General features: G+C 40.5%; 1 protein-coding gene across 1 annotated transcript in view; it reads left to right on the top strand.

The window, feature by feature from the left end:
* HERC2 (HECT and RLD domain containing E3 ubiquitin protein ligase 2) overlaps window positions 1-21,977 on the top strand; it is a 299,399-nt gene that overhangs the window by 177,378 nt on the left and 100,044 nt on the right. The window contains exons 27-43 of the mRNA XM_037832807.1: window positions 1,856-2,070; window positions 6,798-6,930; window positions 7,028-7,155; window positions 7,249-7,444; window positions 9,693-9,826; window positions 10,364-10,537; window positions 10,616-10,752; window positions 10,866-11,017; window positions 11,677-11,868; window positions 14,041-14,228; window positions 14,807-14,999; window positions 16,572-16,754; window positions 18,967-19,151; window positions 19,475-19,622; window positions 19,707-19,903; window positions 20,140-20,370; window positions 21,080-21,218. Coding sequence (XP_037688735.1) covers window positions 1,856-2,070; window positions 6,798-6,930; window positions 7,028-7,155; window positions 7,249-7,444; window positions 9,693-9,826; window positions 10,364-10,537; window positions 10,616-10,752; window positions 10,866-11,017; window positions 11,677-11,868; window positions 14,041-14,228; window positions 14,807-14,999; window positions 16,572-16,754; window positions 18,967-19,151; window positions 19,475-19,622; window positions 19,707-19,903; window positions 20,140-20,370; window positions 21,080-21,218 — 2,925 coding nt within the window. The remainder of the gene's footprint in view (window positions 1-1,855; window positions 2,071-6,797; window positions 6,931-7,027; window positions 7,156-7,248; window positions 7,445-9,692; window positions 9,827-10,363; window positions 10,538-10,615; window positions 10,753-10,865; window positions 11,018-11,676; window positions 11,869-14,040; window positions 14,229-14,806; window positions 15,000-16,571; window positions 16,755-18,966; window positions 19,152-19,474; window positions 19,623-19,706; window positions 19,904-20,139; window positions 20,371-21,079; window positions 21,219-21,977) is intronic.

A 21,977-nucleotide genomic window follows, 5' to 3' on the forward strand; every position in this document is an offset into this window, starting at 1 on the left:
ATGTTTCCTAGAATCTGTCTATTCCTTCTTAAAAACCATGTGTTGTATGTTAACTATACTGTTACTCCCATTGCTTTATAACTGCTCTTGATAAATATGGTCTGCTCTGAAGATGTCTTCTTCCTCTAATCCCTTCATGCGTGCTGGCCCTCTGCCCATGCTCTGCCTTCTCTGTCTCATCCCAGAGCTCAGCCCAGTGGTTGTTTTATGAGAACCCTTTCCTGACTCGCAGAATGGTGAGGCCTCTCTAATGCACTCTGACTACTCCTGTAGCACTTTGTGTGTACAGTTATCATCGTTGAAAGTTAGTGATTGGTTTTATAAGCATTACTCTAATGCTAGACTTCTTGTCCCTGTCTTCACATGAAGACTTCAGGACCAAATGGCTCCAAGCATACAGTAGGTATCCAATATATGCTGGACTGGAAATATTATACTAAGTCCTGACTCTATGCTTAAAAATTTTGAATAACCAGAAAGTGTTACCTGGTTTCATATAGATATAGGAATTATAATCCATTTGTATAAGTGTGTCTCTCATATAAATGATGCTAAATTTCACCTCCTAAATATCCAGTTTAGCATTTGTTTTTTTAACTATTTTTTAAATTCAATTTTATTGAGATATATTCACATACCATACAGTCATCCACAGTGTTCAGTCGGTTGTTCACAGTACCATCCTATAGTTGTGCATTCATCACAGCAATCAATTTTTGAACATTTTCATTATTCCAAAAAAAAATAAAATAAGAATAAAAATAAAAGTGTATAAGAACACCCAAAACATCTCATCTCCCCTATTATTCATTTAATTTTTGTTCCCATTTTTCTACTTATCTGTGCATACACTGGATAAAGGGAGTGTGAGCTACAAGTTTTTCACAATCACATAGTCATACCATGTAAAGTTATATAGTTATATAATCATCTTCAGTAATCAAAGCCACTGGGTTACACTGCAATAGCTTCAGGTATTTCCTTCTAGCTATTCCAGTACACTAAAAACTAAAAAGGGCTATCTATGTAACATATAAGAATAACCTCCAGAATAACCTCTCAATTCCATTTGAAGTCTCTCAGCCACTGAAACTTTATTTTGTTTCATTTCTCTTCCCTGTTTTGGTCAAGAAGGGTCCTACAATGCCAGGACCAGGCCCTCCCTGAGAGTCATGTCCCATGTAGCCAGGGAGATTTACACCCCTGGGAGTCATGTCCCACATAGTTGGGGGGAGCAGTGAGTTTACCTGCTGAGGTGGCTTAGAGAGGGAGGCCACATCTGAGCAACAAAAAAAGTTCTCTGGGGGTGACTCAGGCACAGTTATAAGTAGGCTTAGTCTCTCCTTTGCAATAACAAGCTTCATAAGGGCAAGCCCCAAGACCGAGGGCTTGGCCTTCTAAATTGGTATTCCCCAATGCTTGTGATAATATCAGTAATTCCCCTCTGCCCAAATTACTTTGGGGTATATTGGGACTTCACGGTAACCTGTAAAAAGCAACAAGATTTTACTCGCTATTCAAAGTACCATGTAATTAAGGTGCTTGAATAAACTTAACATGCAAGTTAAATTTATAGTGTCCTACAGAAAATATAGATTCTGTACCAAATAAACCTTTCTTCCTTTGGGCTCACACAGAAGTTGAAGTTTTAAAACTCCACCAATATCGTCCTTTACCCTTTAGTCTGATTTGCCTTAGTCCTAACCAGATCAGCTTCATTCATATCACTAATTGAAGTCTGAACTCTTTTTCAACTTTTTGATAGTTGCTGTATGGGGTTAGAATGTTTTTTACAGTTTATTTCTGAATAGTGCACTTAAGGTTCTCTTTAACATTTTGCGTCTGCATTTTCTAGAGTGGCTTCAGTCATCCATCTTCTCTGGGGGCCTGCAGACCAGCCAGATCCACTACAGCTACAATGAGGAGAAAGATGAGGACCACTGTAGCTCTCCTGGTGGCACTCCTGCCAGCAAATCCCGGCTCTGCCCCCACAGACGGGCACTGGGTGACCATTCCCAGGCTTTCCTGCAAGCCATTGCTGACAATAACATTCAGGACCATAGTGTGAAGGTGAGCCTGCCCCTAGCATCAACCACACAGGAAGATGCTCACCTTCCCACATTGACTCAGTTGCCTTCTCTTCTTAGGACTTTGACTTCTGAATGCATTCATATTCTTTGATTAAGTTAGTCTGAACTTTGTGTTAAATATTGTTCAGGGAGGGAGAGAACCTAAGATGGTGGCTAGGAGAGACAGGGCAAAAAAACACCTCCGTGAAAAATACTAGATAAAAGCCAGAAAGTGACCCAGAACACAGTTCCAGCGATGCACCAGCTGGACAAGTTCTGCTAAATCCACAGGGACCATGAACTTGGTGAAACCAGGAATCTGCATTCTGAAACGAGTGAGTAAGCCGCTGAATATCCAGCAGCCACGCTGTGATGTGGGGAAATCGAGGTTTGGAGGCAAACTAGTTGTTTTTTAAAAAACCCAAAAGCGGCTGCAGATACGGCAGCTAGAACCGCACAGTGAAGCATGGCAGGAACGGGCTGTGCGAACGCCTCAGTATCTGGCGTGGAATACAGCCTTTCGCGCACCCGCTGCTAATTGTCTGAGTGAGGAAGGCAGAGGTGAGCCAAAAGGGGAAAAAATCACGCCCCTTGCAGCTATCTTCCCGGCGGGCTGGGAACGCTCCTGCCCGGCGCGGGGGCCACAGCCCAGAGCCGTGCCAAGAAACCCAGTGTGACAGGGGGTGTTTCCAGTGGCATGTGCACACGCCACAGTGTTGGGCATGGACAGTAGCCTTTCGCGCACCCACGGCTAATTGTCCCAGAGCTGGGAAGGCAGAGTTGTGCAAAAAGGGGGAAATTAACACACCCCATACAGCCATCCTTACAGCAGGCTGGGAATGCGCTTACATGGCCTGGTGGCCCAGAACTTCCCTTGAGCGACGGTGCGCACTTGTGATGTAGCACAACTTTCCCTCAGCGGAGGCCCCAGAAGGGCACGGCTTGGAAGAGGGAAATCCCAGGGACCATACGCCAATACCAAAGACAGGGACAATCTGTGGCGAGACTGAAATGAAGGTTTAGACTCTTGCAACAGCCTTAAATCTCCAGGAACACCTGGGAGGTTTGATTATTAAAGCTGCCCTCCCTCCCTGACCCCTCAGACATGCCCCACATTCAGGGCGGACAGCACCAGCAACACACCCAAACTTGTTGCACCAATTAGACCCTACAAGAATCAGACCCCCACACACCACAAAGACAAAGTTGAGGAGAACTGATTTAAGAGGAATAGGTGACTCGCGGATGCCATCTGCTGGTTAGTTAGAGAAAGTGTATGCCACCAAGCTGCAGATCTGACAAATTAGAGATTGGTCCTTGAATAATCCTGCATATCCTAAAGAACCCTATCAAGTAAAGCAAATGCCCAGAGGCCAAAAACAACAGAAAATTTTAAAGCATATGGTAAAACCAGATGGTATGGATAACCCAAACCCAAACTCCCAAATCAAAAGATCAGAGGAGACACGGTACTCGGAGCAATTAATCAAAGAACTAAAGACAAACAGTGAGAGTATGGCACAGGATTTAAAGGACATGAAGAAGACCCTAGAAGAGCATAAAGAAGAAATTGCAAGAGTAAATAAAGAAACGGATGATCTTATGGAAATAAAAGAAACTTGACCAAATTAAAAAGATTCTGGATACTCATAGTACAAGATTAATAGAAGCTGAACAATGAATCAGCAACCTCGAGGACCACAGAACGGAAAATGAAAGAACAAAAGAAAGAATGGGGGAAAAATCGAAAAAATTGAAATGGACCTCAGGAATGTGATAGATAAAATAAAACGTCCAAATATAAGACTCATTGTTGTCCCAGAAGGGGAAGAGAAGGGGAAAGGTCTAGAAAGTGTATTCAAAGAAATTGTTGGGGAAACTTCCCAAACCTTCTCCACAATATAAATATACAAACTCCAAATAGAATAAATCCAAATAAACCCACTCCAAGACATATTCTGATCAGACTGTCAAATACTGAAGAGAAGGAGCAAGTTCTGAAAGCAGCAAGAGAAAAGCAATTCACCACGTATAAAGAAAACAATGTAAGACTAAGTAGTGACTACTCAGCAGCCACCATGGAGGTGAGAAGGCAGTTGCATGACATCTTTAAAATTCTGAGAAAAATTTCCAACCAAGAATATCCAGCAGAGCTCTCCTTCAAATTTGAGGGAGAGCTTAAATTTTTCACAGACAAACAGATGCTGAGAGACTTTGCTAATAAAAGACTTGCCCTACTTGAGATACTAAAGGGAGCCCTACCAACAGAGAAACAAAGAAAGGAGAGAGAGAGATATGGAGAAAGGTTCAGTACTAAAGAGATTCGATATAGGTTCATTTAAAGGATATTAAGAGAGAGAGGGGAAAAATATATCTGACAAACACAAACCAAAGGATAGTATGGCTGATTCAAGAAATGCCTTCACAGTAATAACATTGAATGTAAATGGATTAAACTCCGCCATTAAAAGATATAGATTGGCAGAATAGATCAAAAAAAATGAACCATCAATATGTTGCATAGAGGAGACTCATCTTAGACACAGTGACACAAAGAAATTGAAAGCCAAAGGATGGAATAAATATTTCATTCAAGCTACTGCCAAAAGAAAGCAGGTGTAGCAATATTAATCTCAGATAAAATAAGACTTTAAATGCCAGGATGTTAGGAGAGACAAAGAAGACCACTACATACTAATAAAAGGGACAATGCAACAAGAAGAAATAACAATCATAAATGTTTATGCACCCAATCAGGTGCCACAAAATACATGAGACAAACACTGGCAAAACTAAAGGATGCAATGGACATTTCCACAATAATTGTGGGAGACTTCAATACATCACTCTCTCCTATAGATAGATCAACCAGACAGAAGACCAATATGGAAATTGAAAACCTAAACAGTCTGATAAATGAATTGCATTTAACAGACATATATAGAATATCACATCCCAAATCACCAGCATACACATTCTTCTCTAGTGATCACAGAACTTTCTCCAGAATAGACTATATGCTGGGACATAAAACAAGCCTCAATAAATTTAAAAAAAAATTGAAATTATTCAAAGCACATTCTCTAACCACGAAGAAATACAATTAGAAGTTAATAACCATCCGGGACTTAGAAAATTCACAAACACCTGGATGTTAAAGAACACACTCCTAAAATAAATGGTTTATAATGTAGAATGTAGGGGAGCTAGCGATAGAGAGCAATTAATGAAGGGGGAACGATAGCCCAGTAAGAACAGATAAGCTATCGTGGGTAAATTTAATTTTCTTGGAATTCCCTGGAATGACTATGGTTTGTTAATTTCTGATGGGTATGGTAGGAACTAGTTCACAGAAATGTTGCTATATTAGGTTATTTTCTTGGGATAGAGTAGGAACATGTTGGAAGTAAAGTAGTTATTTTAGGTTAGGTGTCTTTTTCTTACTCCCTTGTTATGGTTTGTTTGAAATGTTTTTTTATTGTATAACTTAAAAAAATTTTTTTTATTATAGTTAATTTAATCCAAAAAAAGAGCTAAGAATTAATGGCAATCAATGGTGTTCTAGTTTGCTAATGCTGCAGAATGCAAAACACCAGAGATGGATAGGCTTTTATAAAAAGGGGGTTTATTTGGCTATACAGTTACAGTCTTAAGGCCATAAAGTGTCCAAGGTAACACATGAGTAATCGAGTACCTTCACTGGAGGATGGCCGATGGCGTCCGGAAAACCTCTGTTAGCTGGGAAGGCGCGTGGCTGGCGTCTGCTCCAAAGTTCTGGTTTCAAAATGGCTTTCTCCCAGGACGTTCCTCTCTAGCAAGCTTGCTCTTCTTCAAAACGTCACTCACAGCTGCACTCCATCCAGTCTCTTTGAGTCAGCATGTTTTATATGGCTCCACTGATCAAGGCCCACCCTGAATGGGTGGGGTCACGCCTCCATGGGAGTATCCCACCAAAGTCACCACCCACAGCTGGGTGGGGCACATTCCAAGCAAATCTAACCAGCACCAAAACGTCTGTCCCACAAGACCACAAAGATAATGGCATTTCGGGGACACAATACATTCAAACCGGCACAAATGGTATATATGATACTGGAGTGGATCTAAGAATGGGGGAGAAAAGCTCAAAGAGGGCATAAGGAAAAATTGGAATATAGAATTTAAGCTTTATATCTGTATTAAATTTCTTGAATTAACTGCAGTTAAGTTAATGACGTAAGTTAATATCCTTGTTCATAGGAAATGTACATGGAAGGATTATGAGTTCAAGGAGTATGATATATGCAACATGCTTTCAAATGTTCAGAAGATGATAAATGGGTAGATAGATAGTTGATAGGAAGATAATAGATATAGTTGAAAGAAAGGGGGGGAGGAAGGAAGGAAAGAAGAAAGGAAGGAAAGAAAGAAAGAAAGGTACTGCAAAGGTAGCAAAATGTAAAATTGGTAGATATAGTTAACGGGTTGGGGGGTGTTGGAGTTCTCTGTATGGGGTTTGTATTGTATTTGCAACTGTCCTCTGTGTTTGAAATTATTTCAAAATAAAAATTAAAAATATTATATTGTTTGGGGGATAGTTTTGAGTTAAAAAGCTGGTTTTATTCACTGTGGAAACAAAACTTCAGAAGCTTTGCTGATTGCAAGTGCATCAGAAGCTGTGGCATTGGTGGGATTCATGAAGATGTGCTAGGATGACTCTGAAATTACCTGTGGCCACTTGTGTTGCAGGACTTTCTGTGTCAGATAGAAAAGTACTGCAAACAGTGCCACTTAACCACACCAATCACGTTTCCTCCCGAGCATCCCGTAGAAGAAGTCGGCCGCTTGCTGTTATGTTGTCTCTTAAAGCATGAAGATTTAGGTATGCAGTTTGATATCAATGTATTTTCAGCTGCACCATAGATCTCCTGACTAAAGTGCACTACTCATTCATCCCTCCCCTGCCCCTTCTGTTACAGGTCATGTGGCATTATCTTCAGTTCATGCAGGTGCTCTTGGTATTGAGCAAGTCAAACACAGAACGTTGCCTAAATCAGTGGTAGATGTTTGTAGAGTTGTCTACCAAGCAAAATGCTCATTAATCAAGGTAAGTAAGTTTTAATTCACTTTCTTCTGTGCCTGGCAGACATTTGTTAAAATATTTGTTGTGAGGTTGTCTTTTTCATACTTAACTTTTCAGACACATCAAGAACAGGGCCGTTCTTATAAGGAGGTCTGCGCCCCTGTCATTGAACGTTTGAGATTCCTTTTTAATGAATTGAGGCCTGCAGTGTGTAATGATCTCTCTATAATGTCTAAGTTTAAGCTGTTAAGTTCTCTGCCCCGGTGGAAGAGGATAGCTCAGAAGATAATTCGAGAACGAAGGAAAAAGAGAGGTAAGAATATAAAAGGTAGGAAAATACTATCAAAATGTGCACTTTTTTCCTTATAGTTGAATCTGTGTTTTCAGAATGAAACGGTTGACTACTGTTAGTTACATGTGGCATTTCCATATACTACCATTATACTTGTTATGTGTATTTATAATTAAATACAGAAATCTTGCTTATTTTTGCAAGAGCTCAGAATATGATGAAACTTTCGAATCAAATGTGAGTTGATCTGGTAACTAGTAAATTGATGCAGAAAAAGGTAAATACTGTAAACTTTCCTAAATTGATGGGGAAAATGAAATACTTTTTGTCATTTGTCCTGGTAGTGAATAGTCAATCATATAATTAATTTTTCAATTCTTGCAATGAAATGTTTTTCTCCTGTGAAAATATTGAATATTCTGGTACATGGGGAATTGTTATAGAAGGGAATTAAAGCATTACTGATATTTTCTCAGTTGTTAGAGATATGGGAAAGATTTTTTTGTATTAAATAACCAAAATTGAATAAAAATGTATAAAATACTTTAGAATTTGGTCACTTGTGATTATAAATCAGTCTATAGAAATGATCTAGAAGTGACAGCAACAGCACATCTGAGATCCCTTTAACCCAAGCCGAATCATGGGCTCTGGAGCAGGCCTGTCTCAGCTTTGAGGGAGAATGAGCTTCCTTAACCACCTGTCTGTCTTGCATTATGGTTTCTAAGCCCATATTGTCACCTTTTAAAGTTTCTTGTTGTGAGTTTTTATTTTTATTATATGATGTCTGAAACTTTTAAAAATATTAAGTATGTTATAAAATACAGATAATTACTATTACTGGGATTGTTTCAGGAGTCACAATAGTAATAGTATAATTACTATTATTGGGATTGTGTCAGGAGGGTAAAGTTCACCCTTAGGCTTGCTGATTTGTTAGAAGGACTCACAGGACTCAGAAGAATGGTTACCCTTGGTTATGCTTACTGCAGCAAAAGGATAAAGATACAAATCAGCTAAGGGAAAAGGTGCATGGGTGAAGCCCAGGAGAAACCAAGCATGCACTTCCAGTTCAGTCCCACTGGAATCACACAAAGATGCTCTTAATTCTCCCAGCAATGTTGGGATGACATATCCAAAGCTTGCCAACCAGGGAAGGTCACTTGAGCCCTGTCCAGGGTTTTTATTGGGCCTTAGTCATATAGGCATGCAGTGCCTGTGTGGCTGACTTTAGCTTTTCCAGAACATAAATAGGCAATCATCATAAATTGCATTGTTACCAAAAAACTAGCTGGTACCCAGTGGCCCCAGGCCTCAGGAACACAAAAAAACCTCTCTTATCAGATCAGATCTTTCAAAGGCTCAGAGGTTATTTCCTTGGAGCCATCTAATATCCAGTCCTGAAGATAGGCCTTTTTTTGGAATGTGTAGGATTTGAGCAACCCAGAGCTCCTGAGTTAACGTGTTATTATATAGGTATAGTATGTTATTTATTATTTATATATATGCTGAGTAAAACTAGACTAAAAGCCTTGAAAGACAGCAAAGAAATGGAAGAAATACTGTCTTTCAGATCGCAAATTCAATAGAAGTCTTCCTGATTAAAGAAGCCAACACAGAAAAGAGGTATCTAGTGGATTCTGTTGCACGCTGGTGTCAAAGAACCACTGGACTAGACCAGGGTGAGCATGTCGCCACCCATGGGCCAAATCTGGACTGCCAGCTGCTTTTTTGTACTGCCTATGAGTTAAGAATGGTTTTTACATTTTTAAATGGGTTTTTAAAAAGCAAAAGAAGAATGATATTTTTGATACTTGAAGATTTTATGAAATTTAAATCACAGTATCCATAATAAAGTTTTATTGGAGCACAGTCATACCTATCCATTTACTTTTTGTGAATGGCTACTGTCCTTTCTCCGCAATTGAGTTGCGACAGAGATCATTCTGCTTCGGGCCTAACGTACTCATTCTCTGTCCCTTTAAGAAAATGTTTGCTAACCACTAGGCTCCACAGTTTTTGGGGTTTCTCCCTACTGTAACACTCTCACTGTGTGTCTTTCTGTTCGCTAATGGCTGTTATTACCAGACTAATTATGAAAGTTTTTACTTTTGTAGTTTAAGCATTTCAGTTGACAATGTAGTTTACATGTTTTTATGAGCAAAATATTCATGACTTTACAACTTCATATAAGTTTAAATATTTTTTAATTTAAATTTTTATTTAAGTAAGTGGTTTTTATAATGAGTGACTTTTTTTTTAAACACAGTTCCTAAAAAGCCAGAATCTACTGATGATGAAGAGAAAATTGGAAATGAAGAGAGTGATTTAGAAGAAACTTGTATTTTGCCTCACAGTCCTATAAATGTGGACAAAAGGCCCATTACAATTAAATCACCCAAGGTAGAGTATTTTCTGTGACTCTGAAAATTGACTGAGTGGATGCAACCACAATACATAGCAAAGGATTCCACAGCAGCTGTATCTCCGTGTTCCAGCATCTGTAAGGTCATGGGGTGCAGTGGGGCTGTCTTGTTATTCAGAGTACTAACTCAAGAGCTGTGCCCAGAGATGCTTGATGAGCTTGACTGATTGTCTGTGGTCAGATTATAGTCTGAATGTTTCCTTTCATATGTAGGAATACATTGTATCATATTCATTCACCCATCATTCATAGAATATATCCTTTGTTCTACAAACTGTACTGGTCCCAGTCCATTAATATGAATAACTGAACTTCATGTGCCAAGTCAGTCCTTTCAAGAGCACATTGATATAGGATAGGGATTATAAATTCATTTTTATATGAATTTAAATTTAAGATATTTTGTTAGTTTAAATTTGTCAGCATTATTTATATTTTATTTGAGTGACTATTTTAGAATACCACATGTCAGTATTAAGAGGGTAAAACTAAATGCATTTGTTTTCCTTTGTTAGGATAAGTGGCAGCCACTGTTGAATACAGTGACAGGTGTTCACAAATACAAATGGCTGAAGCAGAATGTTCAGGGTCTTTATCCACAGTCTGCCCTCCTTAGTACAATTGCTGAATTTGCCCTTAAAGAAGAGCCAGTGGATGTGGAAAAAATGAGGAAGTGCTTATTGAAACAGGTAAGATTTGCTGAGAACATGCTTCTATGCATTAGATAATATACATTACACTGAACAGTATTCTCTGATATTTTGCAGTTGGAGAGAGCAGAGGTTCGCTTGGAAGGGATAGATACAATTTTAAAACTGGCTACCAAAAATTTCTTACTTCCGTCAGTCCAGTATGCTATGTTTTGTGGATGGCAAAGACTTATTCCTGAGGGGATTGATACAGGGTAAACCTGCAACCTTCTTTTCTTATGGGGAAATTGTGGCAACAAAACAGTATCCCATTAAAGTTCAATGTTAGGTTGTGTTCCAATTAAAATTCTTTATCATTGTTTGAAAGGGAGCCCCTTACAGATTGTTTAAAGGATGTTGATCTGATCCCACCTTTTAATCGGATGCTGCTGGAAGTAACCTTTGGCAAACTATATGCTTGGGCTGTTCAGAATATTCGACATGTTCTGATGGATGCAAATGCCAAATTTAAAGAGCTTGGTGAGTTTGAAAAAAATCTGGTGATGAAAGACTGTATTTGAATTGTTGTTGCAGGACTGCCAATGTCCACATCAGTAGTATCTGGAATACTTTTCGGAGTTTGGAAACTTAAAATGCCAATACTTGCTTTTGTAAAGACTTGACATATGTTGTATAATCTAAGCTGCTCTTGAGTTTCTCAGGTTCTGAACACAACTTTCAAAATTTGGCAGGAGGCACAATCTTAAAGCATTTTAATATAAAACTTTAAAATTTTAACATGTTTTCATGTGTTCTGAATCACTTATACCATACTCTCTGAAATTAAAATGTCTGTATCCTATAATAATGCTTAGTTGTAGGATAATTTGAGTATCTACATAGAAATCGATTGGTTTTGTGGAAGAAAAGTGAAACATGTCTGTTAGATTTGAAATTAAATGAACAGGCACTAGGAATATTTAGAGGAGCAGTGTGATGAGTCTTCTTAGGTAGAAAGTGATAATGGTTGTGGAATGAAGGAGGTAGGATTATTGCAAAGTAATCCAGAGCTGCCTGAGGTCCATGGTCTGTGGAAATCCATTGAAAAATAGCATTTTGAAAATTGCCAATGCTTTCTGCATCATGTATGTTCTTGTATCCATGCATAAGGAATTCATGTGGGTGCCAATGCTTCTTAGGTATCCAGCCTGTTCCCCTGCAAACCATTACCAATGAGAACGCATCAGGCCCAAGCCTGGGGACGATCCCACAGGCTCGCTTCCTCCTGGTGATGCTCAGCATGCTCACCCTGCAGCACGGCGCCCACAACCTGAACCTCCTGCTCAACTCCGGCATGCTCGCCCTCACCCAGACAGCGCTGCGGCTTGTCGGTAGGTGCCTGCTCCTCTTTCCATCTTTGACCAGTGTCTCCAGGTTTTCCCGTGCTCTCTTTTACATGTGCTTTTTATAGTAGTCTTTTCGTAACCTGAAAGCGGTGATTATTTGTTGTACATCTGAAGTCCTAGCCTCTGTGCCTCACTGGCTTTATTCTCCCTGGGTGCAGCCAATAACTACTTTGTTTGCCTGTTGCCAACTTCTCTCATCTCTGTTTAGGAGGAGGGATAGGCTATGTAATAGTTTGTAAGAAAAGTAAATAGTATTTATAATGTAAAATGTCAAGACTTGTGCTTTCTGACTGTTTAAACATATTCCCTGAAGGACGATAACTGTTTTCCATTTCTGGTAAGTGGGAAAGTGGAAAAGAAATGAGCTTCATTGTCATTGTCATTAGCTTTCAGGAAGGCTCCTATATAATTAACCCTCAGCATGGGTTACTGCAGTTTGAAATTCTTGGAGAGAACAATAAGAAGGCCTCACCTGGGGATGGACCAGGTGCTTTTGTGGTGCGTCTTTGGTCCTACTGGCTCACTCCACTTCAGAGGTTGTTTGTGTGCAGGCTTTCCTCTAGAAAGATTTTCAAGTGTTACAATCTTTTAAATGCTGTAATTACCTTTTCTGAGAATAACACCCCCCATCCCCAAAGAAATCCGTTGTTTGTTCTGTCTCTTTTTACTTATTTATTTATATCTAATTATTCTTGTTTTCTCCACTTCTCCTACTTAAAATTTCATGAGCTAACTTCAGAGTCTTATAGAGCTAAGGTCAGTCTGCTTTTAAAGTAATTAGTATCTGTGGAATCTTAACACTGTTGATAGTTGCATAGATAAGTAATAAAATTTCTTCACAATTATAATATAAAATAAAGCTGTAGTTTAAAAATAAGGCATTCATGATTAAAAGAATAGTTTATCTTTAAATAAAAAATTTTCTCCTTTCAAAAGCAACACAGTTTCATTAAAGAAAAATTTAACTACAGAAAAAGCAAAATAAGATAAGTCACTCATATCTTATCATGCGGAGATAGCTGTTCTGAGTAAATGTCATTCATACCTATGTGTGTACATTTTTGTATAACTAGAGCTCTCCTATATTTTGTTTTCAAAAACCGGCAATTTATTATAGTTACTTTTCGTAACTTTTTTTCGGTTTACCTTTAAAGATCTTCCCATGTCTAAAAGAATTTGTCCACAACATGCGTTTCAGTGGCTGCGTTCTATTACATTGACTGTATGGAATGTATAGAATATGTGTCTACAAGATCACTTCCAGGTTTGATGATTTTTAGGAGTGCTCACAAGATTCAGCATATAGTCATATACACAGCTGTGATTTATTACAGTGAAAGGATGCAAAACAAAACAGCAGAGGGGAAAGGCACAAAGAGTGAAGTCCTGGGAAAACTAGGCACAGGTTCCAAGAGTCCTCTCCAAGTGATGCGCTTAATTCCCCCAAAATAGGTGTGACAATATGTGTGAAATGCTGTCTCTCAGTGAAGCTCATTAGGGACTCAGTTGCCAGGGTTTTTATGGTTTTTGTTGGAGCTCTCACATAGGCCCCCTCTGCCTGGCATACTCCGGAGTTCCCAACTCCCAGAAGGAAAGCAGGTGTCCAACACAGATAACTGTTCATCATGGTGAGCCATGCTTCTCGTGGTCAGTTAGGGAGTGGTGGGAGTTCCCAAAATCTAAGTTCCCAGACACTGGTCGAGGCTAGCCTTGCAGGCATCTTTCTAAGGACAGCAGTCTCAGGCCTGCTCTGCTAGCTCTTTTTTTGCATAGTACCATCATTATATTTTGTTAATTTCTGATTGTTAGACATTTAGGTGGCAATCTTATTTTTTCTGTTATATAAAAAAAGTGATGAGTATTTTTCTGGCTTAATCATTGTACGTATGTTTATTTTTGCATAATTCCTAGAAGTAGAATAAATACTTTTTCTGAGCACTTGTTTTTCTAATTTATGTTTTGTCCTTATCTTACCTTTTTTGTAATCTTAGGTCAGTCAATAAATTTTTCAGTGTTTATTGTGTTAACTGAAAAACAATACACTGTGAATCTTTTAAAATTATATACTCTATCAGTACGTAATTTTTTGTGCATGTATTTGAAATAGAAAATTGTAGCCATTTATTGACTCACCTATTGTCATTGATGCTCTGATAGGCCCTAGTTCTGACAGTGTTGAAGAAGACATGAATGCTTCTGCCCGGGGTGCTTCAGCTACAGTTTTGGAAGAAACAAGAAAAGAGACGACTCATGTGCAGCTGCCTGTGTCAGGCCCAGAGCTGGCAGCCATGATGAAAATTGGGACCCGGGTCATGAGGGGTGTGGACTGGAAGTGGGGTGATCAGGTACTCAGCCCCGGGGCTCAGCATGGCAGCCACACCATAGTTGGGTTCCACACCCTCTGATGTATGTGGTGTTCGTGGGTAGAAATTGTAACCCATGCCCACCTTAACTCATATGGTTGATCGATGGTGAAGGGTGGTGGTGGTTGATTCCTGAGCACATCAGTAGAATTACACAGGTGGGAGATAATGGTGGTGTGTTATCAGGCACCTCAAGCAGAACCTGCTCGGAGACAGTGGTGGTGTTTTTCAGAAAACCCATCAGCCCATGACTCAGTCTGATGTATACTTCTTACTTTGGGAAAATCCTGAGGTGCAGCAAGATTTTACAAGTTTTTAAAGTGGAAGAGAAAAGTTCTCTGGAGGGAAGAACAGAGCACAAGCTAGCTATTTCCTGGGACCTTATTAAAGTAGTGATTGTAGCTGTACCTTTCATAGTGCATTTGGAGCTCTTCCTGTAAAGATGAAGTCAGTGGACAGTCAGGAGGCTCCTTCATGGGGAGGGACCTCTGTGGGGGGCTGGTGGAGGGGCTGAGGTGGCTCATGCTCTCTCTTAACTGACTATCCTTTGGCTTTCTCAGGATGGACCTCCTCCCGGCCTAGGCCGTGTGATTGGTGAATTGGGAGAGGATGGATGGATCAGGGTTCAGTGGGACACGGGCAGCACCAACTCGTACAGAATGGGGAAAGAAGGGAAGTATGATCTCAAGCTGGCTGAGCTGCCAGCATCCACACAGCCCTCCGCAGAGGACTCGGACACAGAGGATGACTCCGGTGGGTGACAAGGATAAGGTCTGGTGTGGTGCAGCCTGGCAAATTGTTTCCAAAGGCTTGCTGTCTGTTTTCTTCTGGTACATTAAAAAAAAATGTCAGGACCCACTGCAGATGGTGCTCTTGTAGGTTTGGATCTGTCCTCTGAACCTGCCTTTTTAAGTGAGGTCTCCAATGATTGTGATGCAGGTGCACAGCTGGTTGTGGTGACCTAACTGGAAGGGACTTTCACCGTTTTCCCTCAACTTGCCCTTCCCCCTCTGCCTTTGAGGTCAGTCTGGTAAAGCAAGGCAATGCAGCTGTTTACTTTGTACTGCAGTACACACTTCACAACCTCCAGTGCACGTCCAGTGATTGGCTCCTGAGCAAAGTGTGAAGTACTGAATCAGGCACCCAACAGAGTAGGCATCGCCCCCTTGCAGCTGCTCAGTTTTTTACCTTCCTTCTCCACTCAGGCATCGACCATGTCTTTCCTATTCTTTTCTCTCTCCCCCTGTTCTCCTTGACCCAGAATGTGTTACAGAATGTGGAGCAAGTCAGTTTTTGTTCAAGGAGAGCAGTGGTGAGAATTTGGTGGTGACTTCTGAAGATTAAATTTTCACTGAGAAAATCTAGGGGGAAGGGCTCTTCCTTGACTTTTTAGTGTATCAAAAAGACACTGGGACATGCGAATGAAGCTTTGCTATCAGCAGGTTTGTGAGACGGTCTGGTGGGCAGTATATGCTGCACAGTCAGACTTCAGAGTCACACCTACACTTAGCAGATGACACCTCTTCCTGACAGTAGGGTTCCAGTGCCACAGAGGGATGTTGAGGGTTGGGGGAGCCGTGTGGCCGTGTGTATCCTGGGTGTGGGGAGTGCATGGGAGTCCAAGTCACAGGCTAGGTTCACATCCCATGGCTCTGTCCTTTTGAAAGGGGATGACGCCTGCCCTGGAGGGCTGCTAGAACACCGTAGAGACAGCCTGCAGCATTAAATAAACAGCTCTACTGTTCCTATCTTTATATCTGACTGTGCAGTGTACGGCTCCAAGTCTCTTGTTGCCTCTCCCCCCACCCCCACCCCCACTCTCCTCACTCCCGCCTAGTGGAAAGCAGATCTGGCTGTCTGCTTGGGAAGTTTACTCATGAGGACACTGGAAGCCCTTTGGCAGAAAGGTGGGGCTTCTGCTGCCTCCTGTGTACATGTCTGACCCAGCCAGGCCTCAGTGCACATGCTGCTGGTCTCCTTCCCCAAGGTAGTTCATCGGAAACCAGTTTTTGGCATTTTGTAATTTGAACAATATAAATTGCCTTTTTAAATAAATGAATTCTTGAATTTATTTTAATGCTCCTTTAATACTGATATTGTTTAAAAAGCTGTTATTTACAAGGCTTGTTTTCTTTGATGAAAAAGGAGTGATTAGGGCAGGTGTTTAATGTATCCTTGATTCCATCTCGTCTCATGAAGATCTACTTCTTTCTCCAAAGTGAAGAAGAACCAAGAATGTAATATTAAGCCTTTGAATTATGCGTGTGGCCAGTTTCTAATTGTATTTGAAAGTGTAGTTTCCTGTTTTGATTTGTTTTTTTTTAGAAGCTGAACAAATTGAAAGGAACATCCACCCCACTTCGATGATGCTTACAAGTACTATTAATTTACTGCAAACCCTCTGCCTCTCTGCTGGAGTCCATGCAGAGGTCATGCAGAGTGAAGCCACCAAGACTCTGTGTGGACTGCTCCGAATGCTGGTGGAGAGCGGGACCACGGACAAGACCTGTATGTAGTGGAGCCAGGGGCCAGAAATTCACTATCTGGGGGCTCTGCCTTTGTCTTTAATTGTACGTCCTTTGGCCCTATGTTTTCAGATTTGTTCTTCTAAAGATTTTAACCCTAAAAGTAGAATTTTGGAAATTATATGTTTAGTTTGGACCAGGGACTTTTAAATCCAGGGAATCCTAGACCCCATGGGTGGGCTGAAGGGTTAGATGCGGGTCCTGGAGCTGTAAAGTTGTGCTTATGCATTTTTTGGGAGAAAGGGTCAATAATATTCACCAAATTCTCAAATAAAATGCAAAATCAGCTAAAAACCTTTTGTTTAGGCTGTATCTTGTGATGTAACAGTTTAGCCCATTTCTCTCCTAACTGAAACACCAATATTTCAGTGTTCTCAGGAAAGTTTTCTGACTGTGAATCCTGAGGTTTTATAAAAGCAAATTGGGGAAACTAGGTACCTTGATAAGAAGGATTCTGAAAGTGTCTTTTGGAAAGAAGCCTTTTAATATATGTATGTGAGTGTTGTATGTGTATAAGCATTAATGAGATTGTGAATGCATGTGAATGAGTGTATGAGGGTGTGCAGGTGTGAATGTAACTGTGGACTTGTTACTGATTCAAGTTTGATTTATAGAGAAAATTTCTGTTCTTGGGATCAGGTCAAATTTAGCATGAAGGAAACAAAGAACATAAAATTAAAACAAGTATCTTTTGGGTTTGTGTGTTTCCCTTTAGGTTGTGATAGGTGCATTAATTTGATGATATCCCTTGATCATAAAAAAGGCAGGGGCATTGGAAAGTTATTCCCTGAATAAGCAGAGGTGCAGGGAAATGTACTGGTTGGGGCTGAGGAACTGATGTGAAGGGGGGCTATGTTTATTACAGTAATTTTTCTCTTAGGAAGGAGGGTGTTGGAAAATTCTTGAGTGGAAATTATTTAAATGGGAGATATTTCATGGGAGTGAGTGTGGATAACTTTAAGGACATTTGGACAAACTAAAATCAGTCAATAGTTTTCCCTTGACTGGGGAGGTGCTTGTGATTTATTAGTGAATTTGATGACAGTTTAAAGTGAGGAAAGTTGACTCATCGGCAGAATGGAACGGTAGCAGGTGGGAGCTTCAACATGTGAAGAGCCTGTTTGGGGAAGAGATGTGTGGGCGTGCATGGGGGTGAGGGGAGTTGTGTGTGTGAGCAGGGGTTATATGAATGAGTGTGATTGAGTGTGTGACTATTAGGAGGGAATGAGTACACATATGTGAGTATTGTAAGTGTATAAGCATTAATGAGATTGTGAATGCATGTGAAGGAGTGGGTAAGTGCATGTGAGTGTATGAGGGTGTGCCGGGTTGAATGTGATTGAAAAAGTGTGAGTGTTGTGAGTGAGTGTGAAAGTGTGTTTTTGAGAGAATGTGAGAGTGTATGAGTGGATATGAATATATGTGCGTGTGTCACTGTACAGGAGTGCACGTGAGTTTCTGTATGTTTATCGTGTGTGTGTGTGAGTGTGTGTTGCTCTGAAAGAACATGGGTGTCCCCCTAAGCCTGGTGAGCAGGAGGGAAGGTGAGCTGGGCCTCAGGGCCTCGGGAGGAGGGCCCCCTAGAGCAGCTTGGGAATGGTCCTGGGGTGCTATCCCAACCTCAGAGCTCAGAGCGCAGCTGAGGGCAGAGCCCGTCGGGGGGTCTGGGAAGCCAGCAGGAGCCACCGTTGTCTTTGATATCTCAGTCCATCAGAATCCCAGTCTATTAGTGCAGACTTCTTGAACTTGGGCTGGAAGTTGATGGTGCCGATTAAATACCCACAAGATTATGGGATATGTTTAAAACACGACTTGTTTTTTAACGTAATAGATGTACTCTCAAAAATAACTGCTCTTTGAGTTATGTCATTTTCTGTTGCCTAGAAATATTAAGTAGATGAAATTCACTAACTAGTTTGGTTACTACATGTACCTTAAAGGTATTTAAGTGTTTAAAGATATTCCTTGTGCTAACTTGAAAATCTTTTCCCACTCCTCTCACTTTGAATTACTGAAGTGTAATACATTTGTAAAATAGCTTATTGTTGAAAGTAAAATAGGAGAATTAAAAGTAAAGATTTTACTAATTAATTTTAAAAATAAATTAATTTTAACAAAAAATTTAAAGAATAAGTTTTAAAAATTATAGATTGAAAACTTAAAAATAATTTTAAAAAGTTTTGTTTTGATTCCAGCAGCATTACCAAACAAGCTGGTGTTTAAAGAGCAGCACCGAAGCTGGTGCACACTGGGGTTTGTGCGGAGCATTGCTCTCACGCCGCAGATGTGCAGCACCCTGAGCTCCCCACAGTGGATCAGCCTCCTGATGAAGATTGTGGAGGGACACGCACCCTTCACTGCAGCGTCGCTGCAGAGGCAGGTGAGGAGCCGCTGGCCACAGCGCTGTGCTGTATGCCGTCAGGGTCTGGGAAGACTGTCCCAGTCAGCATTGTGATTCGGTGCTGTAATGCAGCAATGGGTGAGGGAAGAGAGAAGAGGTAGAAGATGTCAGCATACATTTTCCAGTATGATTGTTTTGAATTGGGTAGGTTGAGGAACTTTAGTTTATTTGCCTTTCTGTTAAGTGATGAAATTGTACCAGCTGCTCTGATTTTCTTCACAGGATTTGTAATGTAATTGACTTGGAATCTATTGGGTAATAGTTTTCCCTAATACTTTGCATTGTAAATTGTCTTTTATTAGATCTTAGCTGTACATTTACTGCAAGCAGTACTTCCCTCGTGGGACAAGGCTGAACGGTCACGAGACATGAAATGCCTTGTGGAGAAACTCTTTGGTTTCCTGGGCAGCTTGCTCACTACTTGTTCTTCAGATATTCCTCTGCTCAGAGGTAGGGTGCTCTCCTCTGCATCTGTGTCCTCACTCCATGTGCAATTTGCAGTGAACCATGTAGCTTCCCTCGTGCTTCTTCCAGAGTCCACTCTGAGGAGGAGGAGGGCCCGCCCACAGGCCTCGTTGACCGCCACGCACAGCAGCACGCTGGCAGAGGAGGTGGTGGCCCTGCTCAGGACTCTGCACTCGCTGAGCCAGTGGAACGGACTCATAAACAAGTACATCAACTCTCAGCTCCACTCCGTCACCCCCAGCTTTGCAGGAAAGCAGTCTGAAGGGGTAGTTGCTGCATTTTAAAATAAGCTCATTTTTCTTTATTGAATGCTATTTTAGCTATTAAATTATCTTTTTAAATGCTGTGTATTTTGTTCAAAGATATTTTTAAAGGTGTTTTACTGGAAATAATTATTGAAGAAACTCAAAATTAATTTAGCTTAATTGTAAATTACTCTTGTGAAAAATAGGCAGTTCCGTTGGCTTTCTGCTTGAGGCTTGTTGTCTCCTGTGTGCATTAGGCCCAGTTGGATGACTATTTCCCTGATTCGGAGAACCCAGAAGTGGGGGGCCTCATGGCAGTGCTGGCTGTGATTGGCGGGATTGACAGCCGCCTGCGATTGGGGGGCCAAGTCACACACGAGGAGTTTGGAGAGGGCACTGTGACTCGCATCACCCCGAAGGGCAGGATCACTGTGCAGTTTTCTGACATGCGGGCGTGTCGCGTTTGTCCTCTGAACCAGCTGAAGCCGGTAGGGGAACTTGTATTAAATCACTGTATAATGAGGCACAAAGGTTTCTGTTAGGACTGGGTTCTAATATCAGTCCTTGAAAGGAATTGAATCTTGCACTTCTTGTTACTCTTCTAAGATGCTATCTGACTTTAGGAAAATCATTTACCTTTCTTGCCTTGTTCCTTTTGTGGTCATGAATAAAGTAGTAGTTTATATGTAATATTTTGCCCTCAAAAGACATAAAAAGGCATTAGCAATGTAAAAGATGCTGTGTTACCAAGATTTTATAATTATTTTAAAATATGAACTTATGAAGTTTATTTTTTAATGAATAACTCAACTTTAAACATCTTATAAAAAAAGATTCCTTTAAATAACCTTCCAGTGGAAAAGACTTCTCATTTTTGTTGAGTGAGATGACTTACATAATAGCTACTAAATATTTGGAACTTGTGATAGGTAGGGAAAGTGTGTAATTATTGTTGACAAGTTGGTACAAAACAATGACTGTAATTGTGATTATGTTTGTACATGTTTGTATCTATAGATGTAAGAGTATTTTGCCTTAAATGTCTTAAATAATCTTTAAAAATTATTGTTAGATGTAAAAAGACTTCTGGATATATGTGGTATTTAGGAATTAAGAATCATGGTTATAATATTTTTCAGAATATTTCATTTGTTAATTTTTTTGTCAACACTAAAGAATTATGACCTCTCTTTTCAGCTCCCGACTGTGGCATTCAGTGTGACCAACCTGCCTTTTATGGAGCCCATGCTCTCTGTCTGGGCTCAGTTGGTGAACCTTGCCGGAAGCAAATTAGAAAAGCACAAAGTAAAGAAATCACCTAAACAGGCCTTTGCAGGTCAGTTCATGGTCCTTCTTGATGACAGCTACAATCTTAACTAATGTTGTCTGGACAATTATTATCATTTTATTAAAGCAAGTCCACATCCCAGCCAAAGTCACTGGTTTCAGATTGATTTAGCATTTATGGAGTTACTGTTGAGGATGTAACATTGTGCTTGGTGATATGAGAATATATAAAGGGTTGTACCTGAGCCAGCCATAAATACCAGGTTCAGAGTGATACCTGAAGAACCCCATCCCTTACCCCCTCTTCGCAGTGCTTCTGCTTATCCTGAGTAAGCTTTTTAAAGCGGAGTCCATGTTCTCTTCTCTCCCTCACCATTGACCTTTCAGACCTTGGCCCTCTTGCCCCAGTTACTCTGTTGAAGCTTTGCTTATAATGTCTTGGCTGTCAGATCCAGTCATCTTTTTATTTGGATCCTCCTTCCTTCATTCTTCTTAGTTGTGAACTAAGACTGTGGCCACTCTTTCTAAGCTTTTCCTTCTGCTGTGAAGATTTTCCTCTATATTACAATTACCCCTTGCCTGCTCCTTGAGAGTTCTTCTCCCTGGCTGTTATTTACACTTTGGGAATCCTTGTAGTTGCTCCTTTGGCTCATTCTGCCCCACTTGTCTTGAGTCATCTCACCAATTCCCATGGTTTTTTTCCTTGTCATTTTCCTGGATTGTGGTAGTAGCTTCTTTAGGCTGCTTCCCAGTCATAAATGCGCATCAGTTGATCATATAAGACTGTAGGGCATTGGCCTGATTTTCG

This window comes from Choloepus didactylus, chromosome 4 (genome assembly GCF_015220235.1).
Source record: "Choloepus didactylus isolate mChoDid1 chromosome 4, mChoDid1.pri, whole genome shotgun sequence".
Taxonomy (NCBI): domain Eukaryota; kingdom Metazoa; phylum Chordata; class Mammalia; order Pilosa; family Megalonychidae; genus Choloepus; species Choloepus didactylus.